Source organism: Balearica regulorum, chromosome Z (assembly GCF_011004875.1).
Source record: "Balearica regulorum gibbericeps isolate bBalReg1 chromosome Z, bBalReg1.pri, whole genome shotgun sequence".
NCBI classification, from domain to species: domain Eukaryota; kingdom Metazoa; phylum Chordata; class Aves; order Gruiformes; family Gruidae; genus Balearica; species Balearica regulorum.
This window is the reverse complement of record NC_046220.1, coordinates 45,007,909-45,034,638: the sequence shown is the minus strand read 5'-3', so window position 1 is coordinate 45,034,638 and position 26,730 is coordinate 45,007,909. Positions and strand designations below refer to the sequence as shown.

The 26,730-nt window shown below is 37.8% G+C and overlaps 1 protein-coding gene across 1 annotated transcript; it reads left to right on the top strand.

Annotated features, from left to right (window-relative positions):
- On the top strand, positions 1-26,730 carry CEP78 (centrosomal protein 78). Its single transcript, XM_075740894.1, has 16 exons — positions 1-167; positions 2,447-2,723; positions 2,943-3,118; positions 3,740-3,812; positions 4,329-4,432; positions 5,193-5,367; positions 7,038-7,151; positions 7,404-7,468; positions 11,739-11,847; positions 13,444-13,579; positions 14,578-14,623; positions 15,735-15,878; positions 19,868-19,945; positions 21,733-21,899; positions 23,399-23,552; positions 25,882-26,730. Exons 2-16 carry the CDS (start codon positions 2,471-2,473, stop codon positions 26,404-26,406), a joined length of 2,319 nt encoding a protein of 772 aa, XP_075597009.1. The 5' UTR covers positions 1-167; positions 2,447-2,470; the 3' UTR covers positions 26,407-26,730.

Below are 26,730 nucleotides of genomic sequence, written 5' to 3'. Positions count from 1 at the left end.
GGAGGCTGTAGGGTGGCAGCCAATCGGGGAGGCAGCCTGGGGCGACACGTGGCGGCCGGCGGGCTAGCGGCGGTTGGGATCCCAGGGAAACCGCTGCGCGCGTGAGCGGCTCAGCGCCGTGCGGAGGCGGGCGGCTCTCGGAGGGCGGCCGGCGGGCTCGGGAGGAGGTGCGGCGTTACCGCCGGAGCCGGCGGAGCACTACAGCGGCGGCTCCTGGGCTTCGGCTTGGGGCTGGGGCCGGGGCATAGGGGGAGGAAAGCGGGTAACTCCTGCGCGGCCGTGGAGGAGTGGGCAGGGGGCTGGTGGCCCAGCTAGGAGTCGACGGGGGCTAGCTGAGGCCCCTTCCGGGAAGGTAGAACCGGCCGGGCGGGGGAGATGGGTGCGTACGGGCCGGGAGGGAGCGGCTGTTGCTGCTCTTCCGCCCCCCGGGCGCTTCTCTCATATCCCTGTGGCTGCTGGCGAACAGCGCAGTCCCCAGCTCAGGCTGGTTTAATGGTGTGGTTTGTTGGGGAAGCGGAGCGCTGAAGTAGTTCCCTGGGTTGATGCCAGTATTGAATGGGTGAAACATAAAAACTCCATTTTACCCCAATTATAACCGGAGTTGTTTATTTGCATACGTTAGGTGGGTGCTGTATTATATGCTTAAATACCGTGGTCCAGCAGTAAGTAAAATAAAATGTGTTTAGCCCCAGCAGACCACCAGGTCATGCTTAATAAAGCGTATGAGCGGAGAGCAAGCCTGTAATTAAGCTTCCTGAGTGTGTGTCTTTCCGTTCCGGATGTAGGGCATGGTCATTGTTTCTGTGGTCAGTGGTCTTGTCTGGAAGTTTTTTGCCCGCCTATAAATTTGCCCAGCTGTTTTTTTGAATCCCTGTAAACTTAGAGCTTCCTAAAAACTCTTAGCATGGAACTGGATTTCTTTTACTGTGTGCTTTGTTTATTTTTTTTTTCTTTGTCACCAGCTAGTATAATCTGATGCCTTCTTGCTTTTGTATTGAAAGAGATGGTAAATGATTGTCCCCTCTGTACGATTTCACAGCCAGTCAAGATGCTGTAGGGCTGTCAGATGCACTAACTTCCAAGCAGAAGAGTTCTAGTTTACATAGTTCTTTCTCTATTGGAAGGTATTGTGGGTCTGATTAGTTTGGCCTTTTTCCTTTCTACCTGCACACGAGTTAAACTTCAGTGCTAAGGGGCAGGAGCTCCTTTTCTTCAGTTACAGGTGTAGTGTTCAGGTCAGTGAAAGACACGGAGAAAGAATATTGCTTAAGCTCTGGAGATAAAAGACTAATATGTTGTGTATTGATGCATCATCTGAAATCAGTGATGCTCTACAATTGATGGTCACTTCCTGAAGCTAAAGTGTTGGATTATAATTTAGTCACTTCTGTTCCTGTGGCCACAGTGTGGTCATTATCTAATGCTAGTAAATCAGAGCTAAAATAAAAGAACATAGAGGAACTATTATTAGAGTTTCTATCCCTATTATCATTATTACAGTTTCAGTCATCCAAATACTAAATGTGTGATTTTTTTTTTTTCTAAATTATGTTCTTACAAATGGCTGTCATCACATGCTTGTACCTATCCAGTAATTCCTGTCCCATGTTGACATACAGAATGTTTCAGAAGATTGGCTGAAGTTTTCTAGTCTTTAACAGTATGAAAAAGTGTTTGCAATGTGAACAATGTTTGATATCCTGTGTGGGATACTTAATGCTATCTTAAGTGATAAATAAATAAATGGATAAGTAAGTGGGTTCTCTAAATATACTGACAAATATTCCTGTTGAGACTGTGGAATGAATTACTCTTAATAGCTGTGCCATAGCAGTATATAGAGATTCTACTTGGGAGTTAGTACTGTTTTAAAACATGTAACAAAAACTGATGCCTGAAAAGTGCTTTCCTGAATTTACCAGGATAAGTATATAAAGTATGCAATAGCAAAAGTATTTAGGTATACACACACTTTATTCTTTATTATGAGAATTTAGACTTAATCAAGTAGCAGAGAAGGCCACAACTAGTTCTCTATGGAATAGTCATTTGAATCCCTTGATGTTGGGTCAGGGAGTGTCCAAGGGTTTCAGGAGTCTGTGCATGCTGGTGCTACAAAATTAAATTTTAAGAGGAAAACAAGAACTTCACAGGAGTTAGTGCTTGAACATTAGGCCTTTTGTGGTTTGGGCATACCTATTTGATTGGGAGAATAAAAATGCAGGTTTGTTGGGTTTTTTTTCACCCCCTTATTCATTCAGCTGTACTTACGCAGATAGTGAGCATCACAAGACATCAGTGTTTTTGCTGCCACACCAAAAATATGTAAATGCTATACAATATGCATGAACGTATTCGTGTTTTGGGTATGCATGTTAAATTGAGACTGTGTTGTGAAATCAATTATGCCTTTTTATAGCTTTTCTTTTTCCCTCCCTTATTTTAGAGAGACATTTATCACGTAAAAGAAATGATTGAGTCAGTCAAAATAAGAAGACAGTGCATGCTGGATTTCTACTCACATTATGAACATCTTTGTGCTCTCCAAGGCTCTGTCCCGCTGAAAGCTGTGAAGGCTAACCTGACTCAGGGTGCTCTTGATCTAATTGTAGATCGCATCAAAGCTGCTGATTGGGCACCACTTCTGAATGCTATCAGGCATAATAAGACTCTGACTTCTATTGGAATAAAAAGTTTTCATCAGCAGGGTCTTGGAGAATCAGGTTTGTAGTGATGGCTATAAAAGATAAATATGTTGATGTATGCATGTTAGAATTTGTTGCATAAAACCTTTGTGTTTGAATGCATGGGGGGAGGAAATGTAATACCTGAGGAATTATTTCCGTTTAAGAAAAGCAGCAAAAAAGCAAGGTGTGATTATGATTGCTTTTAAGTCAATAGGGACCGAATTCTGCTGATGTTTAATTTTTGTTGTTTATTAGGTGTTGAAAGATATAAAACTTATTTTAGACGGAGAATTCCAGCAATTCGATCAAAAGACTTGACTGGCCAACTGTGCAAAGCGGTTAAAGGCTGTCTCAGTATATCAGATGTACTAAGAAATTTAGAACTGCAGGGTTTGCTTCTGAGGGAGAAAGATCTAATACTTTTAACAAAGGTAAGAATGTATCAGTGTGTATATATATGTAAATAAATGGAAAATATGCTTAGAACATAGAGAAGTAGCAACTAAATTTTATAAATATTTGTCACAGACAAGGATTCCTCTTCTAAGATATCTTTGCATTACCTATTGTATGAATGATTCTGCTGAGACATTTAGTATAACCTATTCTTGCTGAACCTGTCAAAATCGCATAACGGATTCACCAAGGCTTACTAGAAAGTTCTTAGCAACATCTCTGCCATGTGTTTGGGGCATATAGCTTGTACTTGTAACTGCAACTACTGTGTGTGTGCATGGCAGAAGGAAGTTGGGGGACACCAAGAAGATGAAGACAGATCTTCAAGATGTGTTACTGGGACCCTCTCCAGTTCATTTGAGAATGACTTCTAGGAAAGGAGGGTACTGCTTTTTGCCCATGGGCTATGGCTCCTCCTGGGCTAAAGAAGTGAACTGTCTTAAACTGAGCTTTAAGGTTCACTTGTTTTGACCTTCTTCCAAACCCCCTAGAGTTTCTTGTAGGGAGAGTTCTGAGCAGTTTGGGTGACTTGGTCTTTTCTCTGTTTATACTTTTGCGTTTCAAGCCAGTTAACAAACATTGTTTTTATTCCGAAGGGCTTGGCCACAGCTTCATCTCTGGAGAGTGTCTCTTTAGCCCACTGTCCAATTGGAGATGGTGGATTAGAAAGTAAGTTCAGAATCAAAAACATGTAAGTATACTTAGCTCTGTTTTAGTCCTTTAAATAGGTAAGTATTTAGTATTTCCATTCTAGTTTTAAATTTGTCTATAGTGATTAAAATAACAATCTTCACTTTATTTTACATGACTTAACAACATATAAAGACTTGAGTTTTTTCACTTGATGATAGTAAATATACTATATAATGAGGTTTATACTTTTATTTAAAACAACAGTCGTAATATTTGAGGTTAACTCTTGATTTGTTCATGTTTGCGTAAGTAAACCGAAATACAATACGTTCTAACTTGTTCAGATAGTCTCTGCTAAGCACTTGCGCTAGAAATATAATCTTAGAACACTTTAAATGTGTTTAAAATAACTTTGTATTTCAACACGAGTTCTTTGTTAAGGCTTTTGCCTATTCAAGCTGATTCACCTTCTTAATATGGCAGTGAAAAAGTGATTTCTGATAACCTGGCTGTGGTGTGTGTAGATAACATGCATGCTTTTGTTTTCTTCAGCAATCTGTCAGAGTGTAAAGAATTCAGCTACTATCAGATACGTAAACTTCACAGGATGTAGCCTTACATGGCGAGGGGCAGAACATATAGCAAATGTGTTAAAGGTAATTTAATCACCTTTCTTGAAACCAAATGTCACAAGAACTTTAATATATTTGATTTTTTTTCTGTTACTTTTAAGCCCTAAATCCATCAAAGCACTTTGTGAGCAGCATATGTGAATTCTGAAGTCAAGTATGTGAACAGTCTTCTGAAATTTGTGACTTTGTGTGCCAAAAGTAGCTTAGCTTACTGGTGTGGGATTTAAATATGGTATTTCTTAGTAAACATCAGTTAAACAAATAAAAGTGATGTGTTTTCTTTAAATGAGATTAGGGCTGTAAATGTCTGACACCTGTTTTGCAGAGTGCTTCTTTCATTGTTGCAAATTTTGAAAAATGTCTTAAGTATTCTTAGGCATTGGGTAAAAATAATTGAGTTTACAGTTTAGAAGCTACCAATTAACTGATTAGTAAGCTTGTGAGTAGTACAATATCCTAGTTAAAGTTAACATTGGCTTGCATGAAAGCATGTAATTTCCTATCTGAAATGCATTGAAAGTGTCTGCCAAAAGAAGGTAATAAGATGTTTTGTAGCCATATTTAACAATTTGCATTGCAAATTCAATGATCAGAAGAAACATGACTTAACTGTAATGTTTAAAAATTACTTGTATTACTTGAGCTCAGAAATGGTGTAACTGTGTTTCTTACGTCAGCGCTCAAGCCATTAAGCATCAGTTACAAAGAAAGATAACTTGTGATCTTCTAGTCATCAATAATGGCTTTGCCTTTGCACTTGGTAACAGCTTCTTTCTTTGTAAAGCACCAGGCAATGAAAAGACATGGTGAAGCTTGGGCTGAAAGCCTACGTTACAGGAGACCTGACCTTGACTATATGAGTGGCTTGAGGCGGATTACTTTCAACTGCAACATGCTTGTTGGAGACAGAGGTGCAAGTGCCTTTGCAGACTGTCTAGGAGAGGACCTTTGGCTAAAAGGTACTGTGGAGTATTGACTCTTAAGATATAGTAGTGGCAGGCAAAAAACTTAAAACTGTCAGTTATAGCAAATGTAGCCAGAAGAGTAACTCACTATTTAGCTAGGAAAGAGTAATCTTTTCTTTTTTTCCAAAAGAAATTTCTCTTCCTCTCTTGAATTGTCAGTGTCAAAATACTATTGTGTCATATAGTCTTGTCCTCTAGTTTTTGGAGAAGTAATTTGTTCTACAGCATATCTGTACAAAACCAATGGTGGTGGTGTAAGTTATAAGATTCTGTACATGGAATCAAATACTTACCTGTAGAAATTGTTTCATAGTTTGAGCCAGGCATACAGATAACATGCATACTGATGGAAAAGGATCAGATTAGAGATTACTTAAGCAAACTGGACATACATAAGTCCGTAGGCCCTGATGGGATGCATCCACAAGTGCTCAGGGAGCTGGCTGATGTAATTTTGATGCCACTCTCAATAATCTTTGAAGGATCATGGTGACTGGGAGGGGTGCCTGAAGACTAGAGGATAGCAAATGTCACTACTATCTTCTAGAAGGCTGGGTAGAAGGACTCAGGGAACCACAGGCCAGTCAGCCTTTCTTGGATTCTTAGGATGGTGGGGATGTGCTGCCATCCGGAGAGACCTCAACAGGCTGGAAAAACAGGCTAATGGGAACCTCATGAACTTTAACAAAAGGCAGTGCAAAGTCCTACACCTGGGCAGGAATAATTCCATGTACCAGAACATGCTGGGAGCTCTGTGGCTGGAAAGCAGCTTAGCAGAAAGGGTCCTGGAGGTGCTGGTGGACAACAAGCTGACCATGAGCTTTTGTGGCCAATGGTATCCAGGGGTGCATGGGGTACAGACTTGCCAGCAGGTTGAGGGAGGTGATTCTTCCCCTCTACTCAGCACTAGTGAGGCTGGACCTGGGCTCCCCTGTACGGGAGGGAGCTGGAGCTACTGGAGAGAGTCCAGTGAAGGGCCACTAAGATGGTGAAGGGACTATAGCAACTCTGAATATCAGGAAACACTTTCTTACTGTGAAGGTGACCAAACACCGGCCCAGGTTGCCTGCAGTGGTTGTAGAGTCTTCATCCTTGCAGGTCTACCTGGATGTGGTACAGGGCAAGTGGCTTTAAGTGAGCCTGCTTGAGCAGGGAGGTTCGGCAAGATGACCTCCAGAGGTCCCATCCAACCTCAACCATTCTGTGATTCTGTGCATGCCAAAGCCATGATAGTATTATTTCATGGCGAACATGTAGCTTACTGATGTGTGCAAGCAATGAAATCATGGAACCATTGATTTAGACTTATGTCTAAAAAGTTTTGTGTTTGTACATATGATATTACCTTGGACAGTTGAAGTGTCTGGGAACCTTATATCTACTAGGATTTGTCAAGAACAGTGACTTAACTGTGATCTTTATATTCCTTCATTTGCAGTTGTTTAGCAGTTGTTTGTAAATGTTGATCTATAATACTGATTTACATTTTTTCTTCTCTGAAAGAAATATTCTTGTTTTTACACATGGCTGTTATCATCATGTCCTCTTTTCTTATGCTTCATGTTTTATGAAATGGAGGTTTTCAGCAGAGGTGGATTAATTGTGTTAGTGACTACAGGTTACACCACTGAATACTTTTTTTTTTACCTCCTCAAACATTTTAGCACTTGATTTGCAGCAATGTGGAATATCCAATGAAGGAGCAAGGTCACTATTAGATGCTCTTCAAACTAATACAACACTAGTGGTACTTGACATAAGAAAAAATCCATTAATTGGTATGTATCTGTATCTACCTTTGCCCTCTTTGTGGGTTTCTTTGGGTTTGTTGGTGGTTTTTTTTAGTAGCTCTAGGGGGAAAAATAAGCTTCTTTTAAGGAAAACCTGCAACAGTATTTTGCTAAACATTTTTAAAATGGGGGAAGGGAGCAAGGCAGGTAATGTGTACTGCTTATTCAATGATCTGTTTGTTTGCATAAATACTTGTCTCATACAGAAAATTCTTAATAAGATATCTTAATTCATTCTAGATCACATTATGATGAAAAACATTATGGAAAGAGTTCTTATGAATGGAAATAGTGCTAATTCGGAGGTATGTGTTGAGCATTTTGGAGTGAATTTGGGGTTTTCTTTGTAGCTGCTATTGCGGTTTTTTTTTAAAGGATAACTTCATTCAGAATGAATCTAAAACAGCTATTCTAGTTATAAACAGAAGTCTGACTCTGAAGCAGTTTAAAAAAAATCCCAAAAAACCACTACAAAGGGAAAAACTGAAGATGCTAGCAGCAGCGTGATATTGTATTGGGCCTTCTGTATGTTTTCTTTTGTAATTTAAGATGTAATAAAACCAGGTTATCCATTTAATGAAAAGAAAAATGGAAATGTGTGTGTATACTTGGGCATTACTGTAGAATGTTAAGTAAATATTGCTGCTGGATTAGTGGAAGGCTTTCTACTACCTGCGTCTTTCTTGTTAACATGGTAATAATAACTCTTGTGATTTCCTTTACTTTTTGATTAGTTTAAAATTTAAAACTTTATTTTGAAATTTATTTTTGTCAGTAATTTGCATAGCTAAGTTTTTTTTAAGTTACTCAAGACTACTCGATACTAACCGTCTAAGAAACCAGAGTTTAGTTAAAGTACAGTACCTCTTGCCATCTTTATCTAATAATCCCTAGAGAGTTTACAGTAATGTGCATAAACTGAATATCTGGACCATTTATGATTAGATACACTGTTTAAATACTAAGTCTTTTGTTTATAACACATAAATCAGATTCAGTTCCCAAAGGAGACAGCAAACAAATGTGTGTACTGTTGTTCTTGTTTTCACAGAGCTGCAACAACCCCAGTTCTTGTTCTGGAACTTACTGCTCTTAGGGTTTTGAAAAGGCTTAAAAGTCAGAGCTGTGGATCTGTAGGGAGTATCTAATAAACCAAGAAGTTTGTGTGTAGAATTCCTTGAGGATTAATACAGTTCCCCACTTCAATCTCTTCAAGACTTTTTTGGAGAAATTGAGGTTACTTGTGAAGGAGTACTCTTTCTCCTTGGCAGATGCAATCAACACTTGCAAAATGTTGCGAGGATCACATTAAAATAGCATCTGCCTGGAAAGTTGAACCATGAAAAGAAGCAACTCTCTGGGGAATCTCCCATATACTAAGAGATCACTCAATTCAAGACATTTTTTTTATATTCATCCAGGTATTGCAGTATCTTAAGTCTTACTGGTGATGCTAGTAGTTCTTCATACCTCGTTAACAATATGAATGAAAACGGGCTGACCATCAGCTTGCTAAATAACTTTACTTCTTCCACAAATAAAACTAGCCTACATCCTTTATTTTGTAAGCTCTGTGAGTGGGCTGTTGAAAGTAACGTTTGCTGTTTATCATGGGAACAGTGCAGGCACTCAAAAAGAGATAATCCACCTGTTTAGCAAGATGAATGCAACATTTCATGTTGAGGTTGATATTCTTTTGAAACTGTGACATTTACTACCCTAATCTAGGATTTAGAGTTGGTTTTGAGCTCAGTTACAGAAGCCTCGATATTAGGAAGAGAAAAACATTGCATTTCTTTGAGGTAGTGTCATGGTGTGCTCAGTATTGAAAGTCAGCAGTGTGGGGTTTGGTTTTGTTGCGTTGGGTGTGCGTGTTGGTGCTGTGCTTTTTTGTGTGGGTTTTTTTTTTTTAAGGAGTCAAAACTCAGGGAATAAGTTAGTAAATCATCAGAGGTATTAATAAAGACAAATGATTATTAAGCTCTGTTGCAGAGACAACTGCAAGGACTGTTTCTTCATTCTGTCAATAGTCAAAATTCAGCCATATGATTTTAAAAAACCCCCCGTACAAGTAAAAACAATTTAAAAGTGCATTTGTGAGAGTCCTAATAACATATTCTAAATTCTAATGACTAACACTCTGATTCTTTCTATTTTTAACAAGTTTTAGCATGATACAAAAATTTCAGTTACTCTTCTGATTTTCCAATAATTTGTTTATGGAGGAGCCATCATAGACTTAGTTTACAAATTTAAAGAAGCGATGTTTGTTTGACAAGCTTAAGCTACAAGAAACAGAATACTGTTGACTCTTTTTGTCATCTGTGTACTGCCTCCAAACCTGTAAGGTTTTAAATGGATGTGCTGGTCCATTTTTTTGTAATGGAGAAAATATGGGTATCTATCTTTGAAATTATTTACTTTAATGTATTGTAGTTGCTAGAGATCTGGATTTCATATTGATAGAAAATAAAGAATCAGTTGCACTAAGTTTAGCCTATGTGTAGAGACTTCTTGAACACAAGGTGTAAGATGTAATTTTCTATGTGAAACCAATCTGTCGCTTACTCTTGCAGTAAGTGGCCTAACTCATACCGTATGTCACCCACAGATAAGTAGAGTTGCATGGATGATCATCCCTAGTACTGCCTCCAGTTACATCTAACTCTTGTTTCAGCTTTTTATCCTGTCAAAGCCTAACTGTCATAATTCTCATGAGTAAAGCTCACTAAAAGGGGCAAATTTGATTATGTCCAAGAAGTGGCAGAGCTGCATTCTGTGTGCTCTCATCATGGCACCTGTTGTGTCAACACCATGGTTTTGCTTATGCAGAAAATATATTAAGGTGCTGCTGTGTTGCTTTACAAAGAGAAGTGTAGTGGGCTTCTGAAAGGCCTCATAATAAGTCATCATAACTTCAAAAGATCATGTCCTGGTTGCCACAAACAGTCTGTAATGTTCTGTCACTGCTTGCTTACTGCATACCAGTCACAGCAGCCCTTCCATCCTGTTCAGTGTAAAAAATGGTTGTTTCTCTTTGCTTTTCAGTAGCATGTAGGTGCTTGCCTTTTAGGTTGGGTTTTCAGGTTTGCAAGAGCCACCTAGTGCTAACTGATGCCTTTAAATCTGATGGGCAGCTAAACCAGAAGAAAGTTGTATTATCCTACCAGCTCTGTGTAGCTAGTATAGTGGATTGTAATCATAGATACGATTGGGTGTAATAGGTGGTGAAAGTTTGTGTAGATTCTGAGAGGGATTGAATAACTTAAATGAAAAATCCACTGAAGATGTCTATGAACCAAGTTGCTTTCATAGTCTCAGCTCAAGAACTTAGTCATTTTTCAACACCATCTTAATATATTTTCTGCCTTTATACTTAGATGTACAACAGCAGCAGGCACCTAGACAAGAGACAGGCTACTGGGCTAGATGAACTTTAGGTATAACTTAGTATAGCTGCTCTTTTATGTGTGTAGAAAACCAAATATAGATACTCTTGCTCTTAGAAATTTATAATTTAATTTTACTCTTTTTGTCTATCTTTTTTAGTTTAAAATGAACAATTCCCTTGTCTCAGGAGCTAGATCCAGCTGTAGACCCAGCAAAACTTAAACAAGGATTATTTGAGTGCAAAGTCTTAGGGGAAAAAAAAAGAAGGAAGAAAGAAAGGGTTTTCTTGCCAATGATAAACTTGGATTACACTTGCTTAGTTAAAGCACAGTAATGGCATTTTAATCTTCCCTGTGCATTAGGTGGGAATAACTTTGGCATACTGTTCCTAGTACTCTGGTGTGGGGTTTAGGGCTGTCTGAGATAAGGTTTGTGTTAGTATCAGCTGCATTTTCTTCAATGGCTGCTTCAGCCATCCGTTAGTTGTACTACCTATAGCTTGATGCACACTGATAAGTAAGTTACAGATAAAAATATCTACCTGGAATAATAAAACTTTTATTGGAGAAAGGGGAACCTTTAAGAATAGAGCTGTTACTGTAAGGAAACGAAGTTTGAAGTACAGCAATTGCCTTTGATTATCACTCTTAGTTTTAGTTTGGAGGCTTTTACTGTGTAAGCATGAATTTTCATTACAGGCAGTGAAAATTAAACTTCGTATTTTTTAAAATACTAACTATTGGTAATACAAAATCATGGCAGGGAAGCTTTTATTACTCTGGAGAACTTTGGCCTAAGCCAGTCATTCCTAGCAAGCCAGCTTTCTGAGAATGAAAAGCAAAAGCCAGAATTTCCTTTTTATAGGGTTGATGCCATTTTTTTTTACTATAAAAGGAGAAGTGTTTTGCACAGGAGAAAGGAAAATATTGGGTAGGATATTATAGTGGTGTTCAGGGAACACGTTCTGATAATGTAGCACTCAGACTCACATTGAATCTGTGTTTGAATTGGAGCTTTGTGGGATTTTTGATTTCCTTAATTTTACAGTTTATTATTAAGTTTTCTGTAGCTAGCAGTGTACTCCATACAGCTGGCAAAAACTGCTATAATCTTTAAAGAGCACCTCTGTAAATATCAGTTACTAACACAATTTGTCTGTCTTTAAAAAAAACCCCACATTTCCAGTATAAGTGGCTGACATCTCCATCTTCCAAGGATACTTTGAAAACTAGACCAAAGAAAAGAACTATTGTCCTAGGAAGTGGTCGAAAAGGAAAAGCTACTATTCGTATTGGTAATACTGTCTTTATTTTCTCTGACTATAGTAAATTTTGTCTACAAAGTAATCATTTAATGTTTAAGAGCTTTAATTATAAAATATACAATGTTTCTAAATGTCACTGTTTTGTAGAATACCTGTCTTCAAAAAAAATTCCATTTATTCTTAATTCAATAATGTGCCTTCTACCAACAGTAGTTTCTGTAGGAAACTTGGTCTTGTTTTTAGTGCTGCTAGATATGTGGCTGGAAAAATGGTAGGATGTACTGACTTAAATATGTAGAAACATTGCATGTATTTATTCTGAGTGCATCCTCTTCACAAGCTTTCACTTTTAGGAAGCTCAGCAGTAGTAAGTTGCCTAGTTCTCCTGATGTAACCTTTCTGTAGCAGACTGTTCTCTGCCAGAATAAACAAGCACGCTTTTTTTACTGATGTACAAAATGTTCTAAGATTATTTTTTTTTAACTTCATGTAAACCTATTATAAATAGTATGCTTAAAATAATACAGGTATCTTGAATATTTATAATTAAGTACTGATAGCTGTGATACATTAAATATTTTTCAATAAGTTACTAAAAATTTCACTGTAATACATTTGGCTGTCTTTCGTCTTTGCTGTAGTTATCTGGAAGCAGAGAGGTAAGCATAAATCAAATTCAAGTCTTTGTACAAATAAACTGTGGTGATCAGGGTGATGGAAGAAGAAAATGCCTGACTATAGTTGTGGGTTTTTTTGGTTTTGTGGGGATTGTTTTGGGTTTTAAAGAGAGGGAGGGAATCAGGAGGTGAAAACTACTCTTTATCCTGTTTTCTTGTTGAGAACAAACTAAAATTTGGAATCCCATTAGTACAGTTAGGCATTTCTATACCATTACAAAATTAGTTGTTTTATTGATCTCAGAGAAATAATAACCTGAGTTCTCAGTAGTTTGTGAAATACTAAGTGAACAGTTTTCTGGGTTTGTTAGTTTCTGACTTACACAGAACCTGGAGTAGAGTGATCTTCCACACTGGGTATTTATTCTGAATCTACTTTAAGTGATAGTGTATGATTTAAGCAACAACAAAAAACTAGACTAGTGAACATGACTTTTCATTATTATTCCTCTTAAGTGACGATATTGCTGGTGTTCTGTAGAAGCGATCCACATGAGTACCTGCTTTAGCTTCAAGCATTTCGCCAGTTCTTCACGCTAAAGCCACTAGAGGGCATTTTGAAGCACCTAAATAGCTTTATTGCCTACGTGGACCGTCCTTAGCTCCCACACGAGACAATAGAGTTAGGTATCTGAAATTAGTAATGTGAATAAACCTCTCTAGCTACAAAACTTTGCCTCCTTTTTTGAATAACAGTGTGCCTTACTTAGATCAACCTAATGTTACAGTTAAGTATACCAGCTTATAATTGCAAGCAGATAAGCTGTCCACACCTCTTTTTGAGAAGCAAACCAGAAGTTTTTGCGCACTTTAGCAAAATTAGACTGAAAGGTAGATTTCCTACAGTCCCTTTTATTATATAGGAGATCTTACTTATGAACAGTAAGCTGTGAATTTATATGTGAATAGCTGGCTATAATGAATTCTCTCTTCTTGCTGTTCCATACAGGTTTAACATCTAAAAAGTCCGTAAGTCCTGGGAAAAAAAATACATCTGTGAAAGATAGTTACTCACCAAAACCACTACCACCAGGCGCAAAAGGCTTCCTTCCTTGGCGAACTGCAGAACGTGCAAAGAGATGCAGGTGAAGTTTTCATAGTACAAGGGAAAATACTAAAGCATAAAACCTGCATGGTAAATGTAGTAGAGAGCAGTGTTAGTTTTTAAAAATATGTATTTGAAAGTTACACACAGAATTTCATATTGCATCCATATTTTTTTCTATTTATATGAATTTTGAGGATGTTACATAAATTCTAATCTAGTAGGTTTTTAAAATACACAAAAAGATATAATTTGATGGGCACAGGAATATCCAGGTGTAGCAAAAAACCCCAAAACTCCACAACCAAACCCACCTTGCTTGTTTGTTCTCTTGTTACTAATGATTTATCAGACTTATCATAGCTGAAGATGCAATTTAGTTTTCTAAACTTGTAGTATAGTTGATTTGGCATCCAGTTGGAGATACCCAGGTATTTTTTTTCCACCTCTTCTTTCTGCTCCATCTCCCTTGTACATGCCAACATAATTATTGTGATCATCTAAGCCTTGTGAAGTAATATAAAAAATAAAGAATTGTTACATGTGGAAGCCGTAATATTATATGCTTCCTTTTGAAAAAGTTTTTGTGGGGGTTTTTGTTGGCGTGGTGGTTTTGGTTTTTGGGTTTTTTTTTTGAAATGTATTCCCTAGCCCTTGGGGTCTCAAAATGGAGGCTATATACATATTTAAACATCAAATTACTTAATGCTCTATCATAACTATTTTTATGAAACTTGTTTTTCAAAATGCTGAACACCAAATTCTGCTGTTGACCTTAGTTCGTAAGAATTACTAAGCAAGATGCCTATTAAAGAATTTAACATCAGCATCCAGTAATGTTGCTCTAATTCATGATTAAGTAGGAGTACTAATAGAACAAAATGAGAATGTAATGAGTGTTAAAGGGATACAGTGCAGTGTCTGATGCTGTTTTTACTCATTGCTTCACCTGTCCTAGAATGCTGTGTTTGGAAATGGAAGTAGCGATGGTGACATTATAAACTTACTTTTCTCAAAACTGTTTTTTTCTAACTTTAGAGGGGAGCAAGTGGATAGTACTGAAGAATTACCAGTGAAGATTCAGGTACTCTTTTTCCTATATGATAGTTTATTTAGTAGATTAATGCCTGAAAAATTATGAAAGTGTTCTCAACAGAATCTTACTGTCTAGAAGTTAAGACTGGAACATTCTGTTAAAGTGTCTCTCTCACAGAAGTGCAAAATAATAGTTGATGTCAGCATTTGGTTGAAACTTCTTTGATACTTAGTTTATTCCCATTCCTCTATCACTACCTTTTGGGTTCTTAGCCTTATGAGTAAGCTGGGTTTGAGTATGGGCACAATCCCTCCAGAAGCAATAAAGAGAATTAACAGTATTTTTCTCTGAAAGGTTCTGCTCCCCCTTCCTCTCTTTCCTCCTTTTGCTTTTGGATGACATACTTGTGTTTGAACCCATCAGTGAACTGCTGCAGTAGACATACGGGGGGGAAAAAATCCCCTTCCTTCTTTGCATCTCATTCCCATTTCCCACCCCACCCACCAGAGAAAAGCTGGAGAAGTGTGTTAGTGTGTACTAATGAATTAAATTAGCTCACAGAAGGGTCTGGTGGTTGCTGAAGCCAGCACACTTAGCCCTGCTCTGGTGTCGGCTTCCCAGTCCTGTGGGGAGAACCTGCTCCTGGCACAGGCTGTCCACAGGCTGTAGCTCCTTTGGCCCATCCCTCTGCCTTGGGCTGGAGTGTGGGTATTGGCTCCACCATGGAGCCCCTCCTCCTCCGAGCCTGGTGTTCCCTCTCTTCTTTCTCACTCATTCCTCCTCTTCTGCCCGTCTGGCATTTTTTACGCTTTCCTAAATAGGCTTTCCATGAGGCGCCGCCATCTCGGCTGTGGGGCGCAGCCGTGCCCTACAGTGGGCCAGTTGGAGCTGGCTGGAACCTGGCTGTGTCCGGCACGGGGTGGCCCCTGCAGGCCCCTGCTACTAAATCCTTGCATATATCCAATATATGCATGCATACGATTTTTTTTTAAAATATGGTTTTATGCAAATTTATTTCAAAATTGCATAGCTAGACAATGTATATGCATTGTAAGAGATTCTGGGAAAAGATTGCATCTAAAGCTTTTGGTACTGTTTGATTTTTATTGCACACTGTAATGCTGTGAGTGGGTGTATTTTTCTTTTCTGATGTAATTAGACAGGTGTTCCTGTGAAAGTGACAGTAGAAAGTGCTTCTACATCTGAAACTGAAGACACAGAAGATCTAGAAGATGTTATCCATCATCCCGATTTGGCAAAATCATTACATAAGATTAATGTAACAAAATATCAACAATTACAGGTAGGAAGCACGTTCTGTGCCTCAAACTCCAGTAAGGCAAATTATATCAATTAAACCACGATTTATTCAGAAAAATATGGTTAAGCTAATAACCAGTCACAGAGCAGGACTGCTGAATAACTTAATTATCCTGGATTATGTCACACAGGCTTCCATTTCAAAAGATGTGTGCCAAGTATGTACAGGATTTCCACTCGCTGAATAGTTCTAATGAAGATGTGTATGCTATAAGCATATTGTCAAATCAGGGCCACAGTAAGGAAGAGCTTCACACAGCTGCAATATGCGTAATTTCTCTGTTCCAGACTGGATCATGGTTCACAAATCTTTTGATCAGTGTTACTGCCTGTAGTACATCCTTCCAAGGATTTCCTTTATGATTGTAATTTAATGTTATTTCTAAGACCTAAAATATTGTAATGATTGTTGTGTACAAATAATTTTAACAATACCTGAAAGTGTGTTAATGCTCCATTTTATAATTGAGCTTGGTAATGAACTTTTTTCATTTGCTTTTTATTATTCTCTCTACTACTTTGGTAGCTCTAAAAAAACTAGCAGTAGTGAGACTGACTGTTGCTGCAAATGTCTTGACAGGGAATGTTCTTACAAAAGGAAGGGAAAACAAAGAGTGTGTTTCAGAGGCTCAGTAACACTGCTGAGGTAATCTAGCGCTATTATAAAGTAATGCCTTCAGACAGAATAACCGGGTTGTTTCTGAAGGGTTAGGATTTGAATTTTGTTTGGAGAATCTGCACTGCCTTCAAATTAATACTGCTGAAAATAAGACCTATAGTCAGTCTGGTTTTGGTGGTGGTAATCATAGAGTACCACACTGGGTGAATAAACTGTTCATGTGCATAAGTATTAAGACCATATAGCTGTCTTTGCTTACATAAAGTTAAAACTTAACTTGTTGCAGATCTCTATGTAATGGGAGAGTTAGGGTGGCTTAGAGTTACTCTGGAAGGCAAAAAGACTGTACAAATACTGCATGAACAACTACCTGCCTTTTTTTTTTTTTTTCCCAGCTGATGGATACTTTTTCTTTAGGCCTACCCTTTTTCTCTCTAGAACTTTTGTTGAGGAAGGTTTTCAAGGTTTTCACGTCTTGCTGGGACTTAAAGTTGTATAGCGACTTTCTTCTTTGTAGGTGATTTCATACTGCTGTTTGTGTGCAACATGTTGACATTGTGCTGTGCAGTGGCTTCAACACTCTCATCAAAGGCATTGTGTCTGGAATCATGGAATTCCATGTCATGTGCATATTGCACCAAAAACTTCTGTGTAGCCAGTACAGTGCTTTCAGAACACACTTGATGTATTTATTCTTGGTGTTTGGAGAGGGAGGAATATTACTTTCAGGACACACTGCAGAGGCACTGTTTTGTGCTTTGGAGAAGCATTGTCATATCAACCTATGTTGTCAGTGTTACCTGTGGTATTATGTATACAGCAACTGTAAGGAAGGGATAATTTGTGATTAATTTGAGTTTCCCGGGTGATAAACCCTCAAATTTTAGGAACCTACCCAAAAATTGGTTCTAAATTTCCTGTGCTTGTAAAGGTCCAGATTTTCCTAATTTTCTGAATTTGAAAACCAAAATGCTTTTTTAGGCCATGGCTGCATATCTGATGGCACTGGTCTTGTAGCCTGGATATAGATTTAGCTCTCTCTGTTACATTTTAATAAATTCTTTTTGCACAAAGACTAGAGGATTGTGTAAGCTGTTGAATTTCTCAAAAATAAGAGTAAAGCATGCATATACTTATGATTTGGTGGTGACAAATATGTTTGCACAGGTGCAAGGCATCTTCCTTTAAGTGTAAGCTTTTGATGCTGCTTATGAGGAGATATAGCTGTGGTGTTTGTCAGATTTTTTGTGAAGTCAGCCCGTAACCATCAAATATTGTGTACATCTACAGTGTGATAAATCAAGTTTAAACAAAACTATAAGATCTCCAAATTTCTCCTTAAAAAATCTTGATAATTTAACTATTTTCTAAGCCTTTGCCCTTTGAAAATACAAACCAGCAATTTGAAGAAAAAGGTCAGTGCTGTCACATTTAAAATGATCTAAAATCTGTCCACAACAAAAATACTATAGAACTAAGGTTTCTACAGTAGAGTTGCTTGCCAAAACCCCCTACATCCTAGAAACTTTACAATACATATATAAATATGTGCACAAACACTATAAATGGAACTTTAAGAATTCTTCAAGTCTGTGGTACTTGCAACTGATCTTCAAAGCTAGGTTACAGGATTCCAGCTTACATGTCAAGTTGTGAATATAGAATATTATGGTCACTACTTTCTGTGCTGTGCTCTGGTATTTATAAAAGGATTTTTGGCTCCTTGTCCTGAGTTAGATTGCAGTAAGATTGTACTATTTGTTGAGGGTTCTCAGAGATTTCCCCCTCACTCCATGTTTGGAGGTCTTTTTGCTACATCGTGACAGTTACTGGTACATTATATTACTGACAGATACTGTTAAATCTCTTCCCAAATACTATCTTTGAAATGTGGTTTTCCTATACCTTCTGACCTCTAAGAGTCTTTCTTGTGTTCAGATGATAAAGATATGACTAGCTTTCTAGTTCCAGGGTTAGCTTGGTTGATGCTAGTCTAGGGATCTTAGGAGTGGGGTTCACTGAACAGTAGTGACATACCCATTATTTTCACTCTAAGTGGTTGTCACTGGGAGGGCTATATCTAGAATATTTTAGAATCTGCATTTTTGAATCAGATCCAAAAGTCACGCACATCCTACAGGACCTATGAGGACCTCTTTGTGATTGTAGGATTATTTTTACTATGCATTCTGTTGCACACCAGTCTTCTCAGTTAATTGTTTGTATGAAGTGCAGTAGTATGCTCTTGTATAAGCTTTTGATAGTAAACAAAGGATTTCGGTACTATTTGGATCTTTGCTCCTCTGTAGAACTGATTGATAATGTGTGTGTAAAAAAAAAAAAAAAAAAAAAAGAGAAAAAAAAGGCAGTGTCCTATATGTTACATATAGGTGCCTGTATCCAAAGTGTATAGAGAAATGAAGGAGAATTGTATACTCTTAATTCATATTGCTTACCCTCTGAAAAACAGAGCAGCGTGATAATAACAGTTTTCACCTTTGGAACCAGAAGACTGTGTTAAGGCATGCAAGAACAAAAATTCCTATTTATTCTTCCACTTCAGATGCTGTAAATAAAGATGATAATGCTCTGCTATGATATGAGAAAACATGGTGATTGCTTATCAAAGCCTGGCTACTGTTCACTGAAACTGAGAGATTCACTACTTAGAACAAAAAGTTAAAATACAAGTGTAGGCATCTCATGAATAAGAATAGAATATATTTGTTAGATGTTTGGGTTTGGTTTTGTTGTTGTTATTTCAATACTAAGCTGCTTAACTCATTCAAACAGCTTGGGATTGTGAAAAACTTACTTTTTCTGCTGAAGAACTAGGTGAAACCAATTGGAAAGAGTACAGTTCTTACAGTTCAGAATTTTGTATTCCTACTGCTGTAATAAGGAATAAAATCCTGGATGAAGAATACATTCTGAAAATCTAGGTATGGCTACTAAGGATTTTTTTGAGAGACCAATTTGAGCTTAAGGTAGATGTATTTATTTAAAAAATGAAGTTTGAAAAGGCAAAGGAGAAGAAGAGGAAGTAGAGAAGAACATAGATTCTTCATGGTGATGTCATAGGCCTAAGAGACTTGTGCTATAATCTTGTGTTACCTATTGCTATATTGGAAATCTGTTAAGTGAATCACACTTCCACTTTCCTGTGTTAATTTTTTTGCATCCTAGAGTTATGTACTGGTAAACCTCTGTCATGCATTTTTGCAGAAGATATGTTATTTCTTGGAATGCTGCATGCTAGTTGTTAATTAGACATGTTGAGGTTTTGTATAATAGTGCGTGTCGACCTGACATTTTGAGATAAATTTCATGATAATTTATCTGTGTTACGATAGTTGGAGCTGGAAGAATGCGTGGAAAAATTAAAGGAAGAGCAAAGAGCCAGAATAAAGGCTGAAGAACGAATAACAGAGGTAATGATACTTAATTGTTAATCATCTTTACTTTTAAAGGATAAACCAATCACACTATCCACCTCCTTAATTAGGAGTAATTGGCAATGACATCTAATGTGGTACCTTCCAGAGTTTCAGTTCAAAGTCACACAGATCATTTACTAGCCTAAGGGCAATGATGAAATCTGCGTTTAGTAATGTGTGTTTGTTCTCCTGATCCTATTCCAGAGCCTTGAACTCTGGGTCAAGCTACTCTTTCAATGTGTTTCATTCATTTGGTGTATTACTTATGATCTGGGGCATCCTGATGTTTGTTTTTCTTGAGAAAGTGATTAAATCTGTTTGCAATTTGCAGCAGATGGATAGCTCTTTGAGGTCTCCCACCTTCTTTATCATGACTTGCGCTGGAAAGCTGTTTGTTGCAAAGGTTGTTTAATTTGGCTTGTTCTGTCTTTGATTTTTAAGTTTTGTTTCTGCAGGCAATAAAAATGTCAGATGGTTTTCTGCATAGCATGTTGGCCGTAGCCATCAGTTGTTGCAATGCGCAGTTTTACTTTATGACAGAACCAAACTAACAACTTGTCACAGTTAAATTGTGAGCTTTATTTCCCCTCTGTCCATTGTTGCTGACCTAAAAAATTCTTTTGCATCAATAAGCAGAATTTCTTGTAATAGAGTTGAGTATAAGATAGTGTAAATGAATGGATTTAGATCTTAGATGTGATCTGGAGTGGAATGAAAGTGGTGATACCCTTCGAAACTAGAGCAGCAAGTGGTGCCACACAGTACAGGGAGCAGATATTCACAAAGGACTCTGCACTCTACAAGGTTCGTTGTAGTCCTCTGGTGCAGCCATCCCCATCCTTCTGTAATGTGAAGTGCATCAGTAGGCTCTGCTGGAGTTCTTTCATTGGAATACTTACATGCTTTTTAGCCTAAATACCCACTGCAACAAATCTTTGTAATGCTAGACTGCTTGGACGTAGCACCTTATCTCAGGAGAAGGGATAAGGTAAGTAGCAGTGATCTCTAAAATTGCTCACTTTGATGCTAATTTAACAGTGACAGTGCACTACACAGACTTATAATTTTTTGTCGTTCTATCATAAAAGAAGAAAGAAGGAAAGCCTGTGGTAGCAGTGATTGCATAGCTGTAATCTTTAAGTGTCTGAGTTAATGTTTCCTTCAAACACAAAACCCTCTATATCGTACAGTTATCTTTTAGCTTTCAGTTTCTCATTGGTTTGATTAGTGTTCAATGTGAAGAAAAATTGGATCTTTTTAAACTTTCAGTTTTGGGATGCAATTTTTGCAGGGGAGAGATACAGTACTATGCGTTCCCTCTGATACAGAGGGGTGAATATAAGTAGAGCATTGGCCTTCATTAAGGTTTTTTATTAGTTAAATAAATTCTTTGGTGTTAATGTGTCATATAATACATGCAAAATAACATGATATGAAAGCTATTTTTTTGGCTTGCACTTGCTCGGCAACATTCTGTAGGTACAAAAAACAGTGTTGAGCCAGCAGTTTTGTGTGTCTGCAGCAATTTCACTATGGTAGCAAGAATTGCAGCTGTGGATAAATGAACCTGCACAGAGCTCAACGTTACAGTGCCCTGAATATTTCTGGTACCAGAAGCTCTTTATCAATTATGTCAGTTACTTTCGGTATTTCTCTTTGTGATACTGCTTGCAAAGCTGGGGTTGGGTTTTGATTTTTTGGGTCATTCGTTGTTGGGGTTTTTTTAACTGACGATGATAGAAATTATTTTACTTTTTTTACTTCTTTTTTTTTCCCCACAGCTGGAAATTGAAAATGCAAGATTAACGAATCTGAATATCTCCCTATCTGAGTTTCTTCATGCACAGTCAGTGACCAACATGATTTTGGAAGATGAAGGCATTCTAGGCAGCATTGAGAACTCATTCCAAAAGTTTCATGCTTTTTTAGACCTCCTTAAAGATGCTGGGTAGGTTGTCATGTTACTTAAGCCTTATTGTTTCTGCTGAGATCTTTCCAAAATTACCTTTCAAATGAAGTATGCTGCCCTTTCCGCCCCAGATCTCTAGGACTGTACTCACAGGGAGCAAAGGAGGAAAAATTAACTGTATGTACCTATGGTTTAGTCTTTTCTTAGTGGGAAAAACATGATCCTGGCACTGTCCAGCTGAATTCATGTATCTATCCTTGGGAAAGGCTTTCAGGACACTCATTCCAAAAGAGAAGAAAGCTTCTATTACAGCATGTTTTCAAGTCTTTATTGGATCACCTGTGGCTCTTAGCATTCCCCTAACATGAAACGCTCAAAATGTAGTTGAACTGGCTTCAGAAAGTGTCCTGTTGCCTTGGGACTCCATTTACTAATTGAAGTACAGAAATCTAGATGGATTAATCAGGCCTCTGTACTAAAATTCTGGGTTATTTTATTATTACTTGAAATATTTCAGAGAGTATTGAATAATGTTTGTCTTAAGGTTCTACCACCGTACTTGCAGTTCTCAGAGGATGTCTCATCCTTCCCATTTGTCAGAGAATTTAGGTGTCAGTTCTCAAACCTGTTTTGCAAAGCTTATGTAGCCAGGGATGGCAATCTTATCCAGGAGAATGACTGACTGATATGAAGATATACTGTAGTCTACTCTGTGTGTTCAGGGAAGACCACAGAAGATTTTATTTCTCCTCCCTGCCTCCTGCTTCCATCCACCTCCAAATTGTAATAGTGTAACTTAAAGTTCACCCTGAGGCTGTGTTCTACTTTTGTGCCAATCAGTTGGTAGAGTTGCCATTTCTTTAAGAACGAGTTTCAGACTTTGGAGGAAGGAAGAAATGTGCTCTCACTTTTTCAGATGGGTCCTATATCCATGACAATAGGAGGCTGCTCTGAAAGTTACAGAATCCCAATCACAACGACTGCTCTGCTCAATAAGCTTCTGTTTAATGCTGTGCTATCAGTTGATGGATGCAACTTCTCACTTCTTACTGAGGCTTAAAATACCCAAGTGGTGGTAGGTTTGGCCAAGTTGTAAGCTGGCAGGTGAAACAACATGACTGTATTTGTGAAGCATGTAATTGGATTTGGCTGTTAGAGATTATGCTAGTTTCGGAGATGTGCACCAATCTTCTGCTTGAACGATAATTCTAATCTTTGTTCTGCCTGACAGGGAATCTGCTTGCTAGCATCCTGCTCTGAGATCAATGCTAACTGGGAAAACTTCATTCTTAGCCTCATAACACTGAGTGAAGATTGACAGTTTTGAACCTGCAGGCTAATTTCTGCAAAGATAGGAAAATAGCTTTAGCTACTTGTTTTCATCTTTATTAAGCTATTTTGGGCTTCTCAGAAAATAATGGAAAAACTATCTTCAAAGCTTCAAACAGATTCTGTTTCCTGTTCTGTTTTTGAATGTTTACGTCTTTCACAGGGTAAGAATTTTTTTGTGTCGTTTTCTATTAAATTTTATTTTACAGACTTGGACAACTTGCTGTATTAGCTGGGATAGACCAGTCAGATTTTGGTCTTTTGGGGCATCCACAAATGAATTCTACTCTCAGTAAGCCTGCTAAAATACTAAAGGAGAAGTCTTTTGAAGAAGAAAGGCAAGAACATACCCAGAATAGCAAAGTAAGTCTATACAGGGAATGCTAGTGGCAATGTACTTGATGCTATTTAATGTACTTTTCAGCTGTTGTCCCCCTCTAACTGAAAATAATGATTACCAAATGATCCGTGAAGTTGTTATTGCAATCTTTTGCTGTAGCTGTATTTATACAGATCATAGTAATTCAATGATTAATGTAAACTTTTGAAGTGATTACCATTTGGAACAGATACCATAGTATTTTGTAATGTTCTAAAGAAAGTGTTGGTGGTAATTATGTTGTTTCTTATTCTGAAATATGAAGTTCCAATAGTGGTATGCATCCATTAAAAATGGAAAATACCATGACTAGGTTTTTTAGAAACATTTAATGATGTATAGTGGTCTTAAAAAAACCTAGACTGATAATAGAGAGTAGCACAATATGCCTGTTGAAAAGCAGGAATTTTCTTAAGTTATTGCAATGCATGTGTCCAGTCCTGTCAGATTTCTACATGGGCAGTGCCATGAATTTCAGACAACTACAAATTTGTAATAGTAATAACTTAACTGGTTTGTTTCTACTCTGAAGTCAATAAATGGAAAACCTTCTGTATTTTTCAAGGGATGGACTAAAGTTCCCTTAAAAAAATAAAAGTCAGGCTTAAGATTTTAAGGCAATTAAAATTAAGATACTGGCAGCCTGTCCAAGTTGGATAAAACTGTCATGCTAAGAATCATTCTGCATTCCAGGATGTTTCTTATGCCCAATGTCTTCCCTATTAGGTGTTCCAAATTCCTCAAGAACACCATTGTTACAGGAGTAGCTGGTACCCGTCCATTCACACACCATCCGTGGTGTCACGCGCGCACACACACACACTCTTGGGTGCGCTGCTGCTTCTTCAGGGTCGACCCCAGGTTTCCTGCAGCAGAGTCTCAGGTGTCGGATTTTATAAAATAACTAATTCAATTGAAAGGCGCAGCAGTAGGATCAGCCCAGGCTGGGTGCTTCCAAAGAGAGGGACCCAGAACAAAGAAATCCCAGGGCAATTATACCCTTGGAACCCACACACCCGCCCCAAGCTGTCCACGCGCCCTTTAGTGTGATGGTGATTTTTGGTCTGGGGTCTTCTAACATCTAATTGGATTCTTCTCCTGTGGCCAGGCAGGCTGGCTTTTACCCTGTTGACTTGCAGTTTCTGCCAAAGGTTGGAGCTTCCCTGTCTTCTGGTTTACAGTCCTTGTGCACCTGCCCTTGCTGGTGGAACATGGAGAACTGGAGTCCCAGACTTGGGAAAAACACTACTAAAACATTAGTGTGATATTAAAATACTTTCCCCTACTAAAAGACTAAACGCAGCATTGTACTGGCTGTTAGGAAAACTACTGGGAAAATTACTGAGAAAAATAGCTCTATCACGGCCTAAAGCCTTCAGCAAATCTAGCCACTCATGCTAAGTAAAGCTAAGCAAACAGCACAAATCACACTCTATTAAAATCTCAAGTAACTTATTCTAATTAAACCTCACTTATTTCCATTAAACAACTAATATCCCTCAACACCATGAGCTTCTAAAACATGATGCTAAAAAGTGTTGGGTGTTTTTAATGGTGTGGAATGCAATTTCTGGTTTTGCAGTTTGAATCTGCTAACATTATTTGGAGTAATAGAGTTAATTCTCATTGTAGGTTCTTTGACATTTGTTATAGTTTGGCTTGCCACAGTGTTTTCAGCTGATGGACTCTTCTGCACTGTGACATTAACTTGTTCATGCAGTTTGTTTGAATCATTATTTTTTTTAATTCAGCTGCATTTAGAAGCCTGAACTTAAGTGTTTTTTTTAAATATACATAGCAAACATACATATACACATTTTTAAAAATATACATATACAAAAAAAGATGATTACAAAAAGCTTCAGCTAAGTCCCATACTTATCTCCTGGCTTTGGTTAGTTTAGATTCTTGTAGCAGCCAGGTATTGTGGGATAGACTCTTGGGACCACACTACTGTGAACTGTGAGCAAACGTACTGAATTGCAGGTATTTCAGAATGATAGACATGATTAGGCTTTGGCTGCTTCAGTATAATTGACACATTTATATATGTATATGACTACATATACCGTAGTATAAAGTTCAAGCTAGATGTGAAACTGTAATATGCCTACTCTGTCATTATCACTAGCAATCTTCGGAATCTTGCTTGCTTTGAAAGGTAATAAAGGTTGTGTGATTGCTATTTCTGAATCTTTTCTATATTATGTGAAGACTTTATTTTGCTATGCAGATTTCAGTGTATGGCAGTTGCAATACTGGATTTTTTTTCTCTCGTTGCATCAGTATCTTCATTGGAATCTCTTATTTCAGAACAGAGCTGGGGACATCCAAGTTTCTCTTCCTGGCACGTTTCAATCCCAGATGGTTGCAAATAATGCCTTCTCTGCTCTTAGAGAAATACAAGAACTTCAGACTGCAGGGCAACAGTACCAGCCAGGCTTACAGAGGGAAAATGAAGCTCAAACAATTAGCCAAAATAAAGAGGATAAGCCTCGAAATAGTACTCCAACATTCTCTGAGAGGAGAGTCAAACAAAATGAACAAGCAAAAGGACATCACTCAGAAAGGCAATTGGTTACCAGTCTGCATTCATTTTCTGATTCCAGTGTACATATTAAAAGTAACGGTAGCAGAATATCCAGTGGTGCTTCTGGTGAAAAAAGCAAAAGTTACTCCTCAAAGAAGTATATCCCTAGAGCAAATGAAACGGCAATTCCAAATGATGGAGCAAGAGGAGACCACAGTAGACTGCAGACAGTAAACTGCTCTGGAACTGATACTGTAGGATCTGGCTCTGAAATACAAGAAAGTATCCAAAGTGTTACCAGCATTTGAAATGGTCCTACAATGTTTGGACTGTTCTTTAAACTTGCAAGATTAAAAATAAATTTTGGATGCCTTGGTGTAGTTTGTGAATTTTTTGTAAAGTGATGTAGACATTGTAAACTTTTAAAGATTGCATGCTGTTTAGTATTCCTGTTTTGTGTTTGCATTGCTTGTCACTAGATTTTTATTTTTGGAAATGTGACGTGCTAGTAGAATGGTACCCTTCAGTTTGTATTACACACAAAGGATTCCTGGTATATGGATTTTATTGCATGTCACAGTTCTCGTTATAGAGTGTAAAGTGTTTGAGCTAATAAAATAATTTGAGTACAA

What these genes read in the sequence shown, in the direction of transcription:
- CEP78 (XM_075740894.1), top strand. Translation starts at nt 2,471, where the DNA reads ATGATTGAGTCAGTCAAAATAAGAAGACAGTGCATGCTGGATTTCTAC. An exon ending in ATCTAATACTTTTAACAAAG is followed by an intron (nt 3,119 to 3,739) that starts GTAAGAATGTAT and finishes TTTATTCCGAAG; the next exon opens with GGCTTGGCCACAGCTTCATC. An exon ending in AATTACCAGTGAAGATTCAG is followed by an intron (nt 14,624 to 15,734) that starts GTACTCTTTTTC and finishes TGATGTAATTAG; the next exon opens with ACAGGTGTTCCTGTGAAAGT.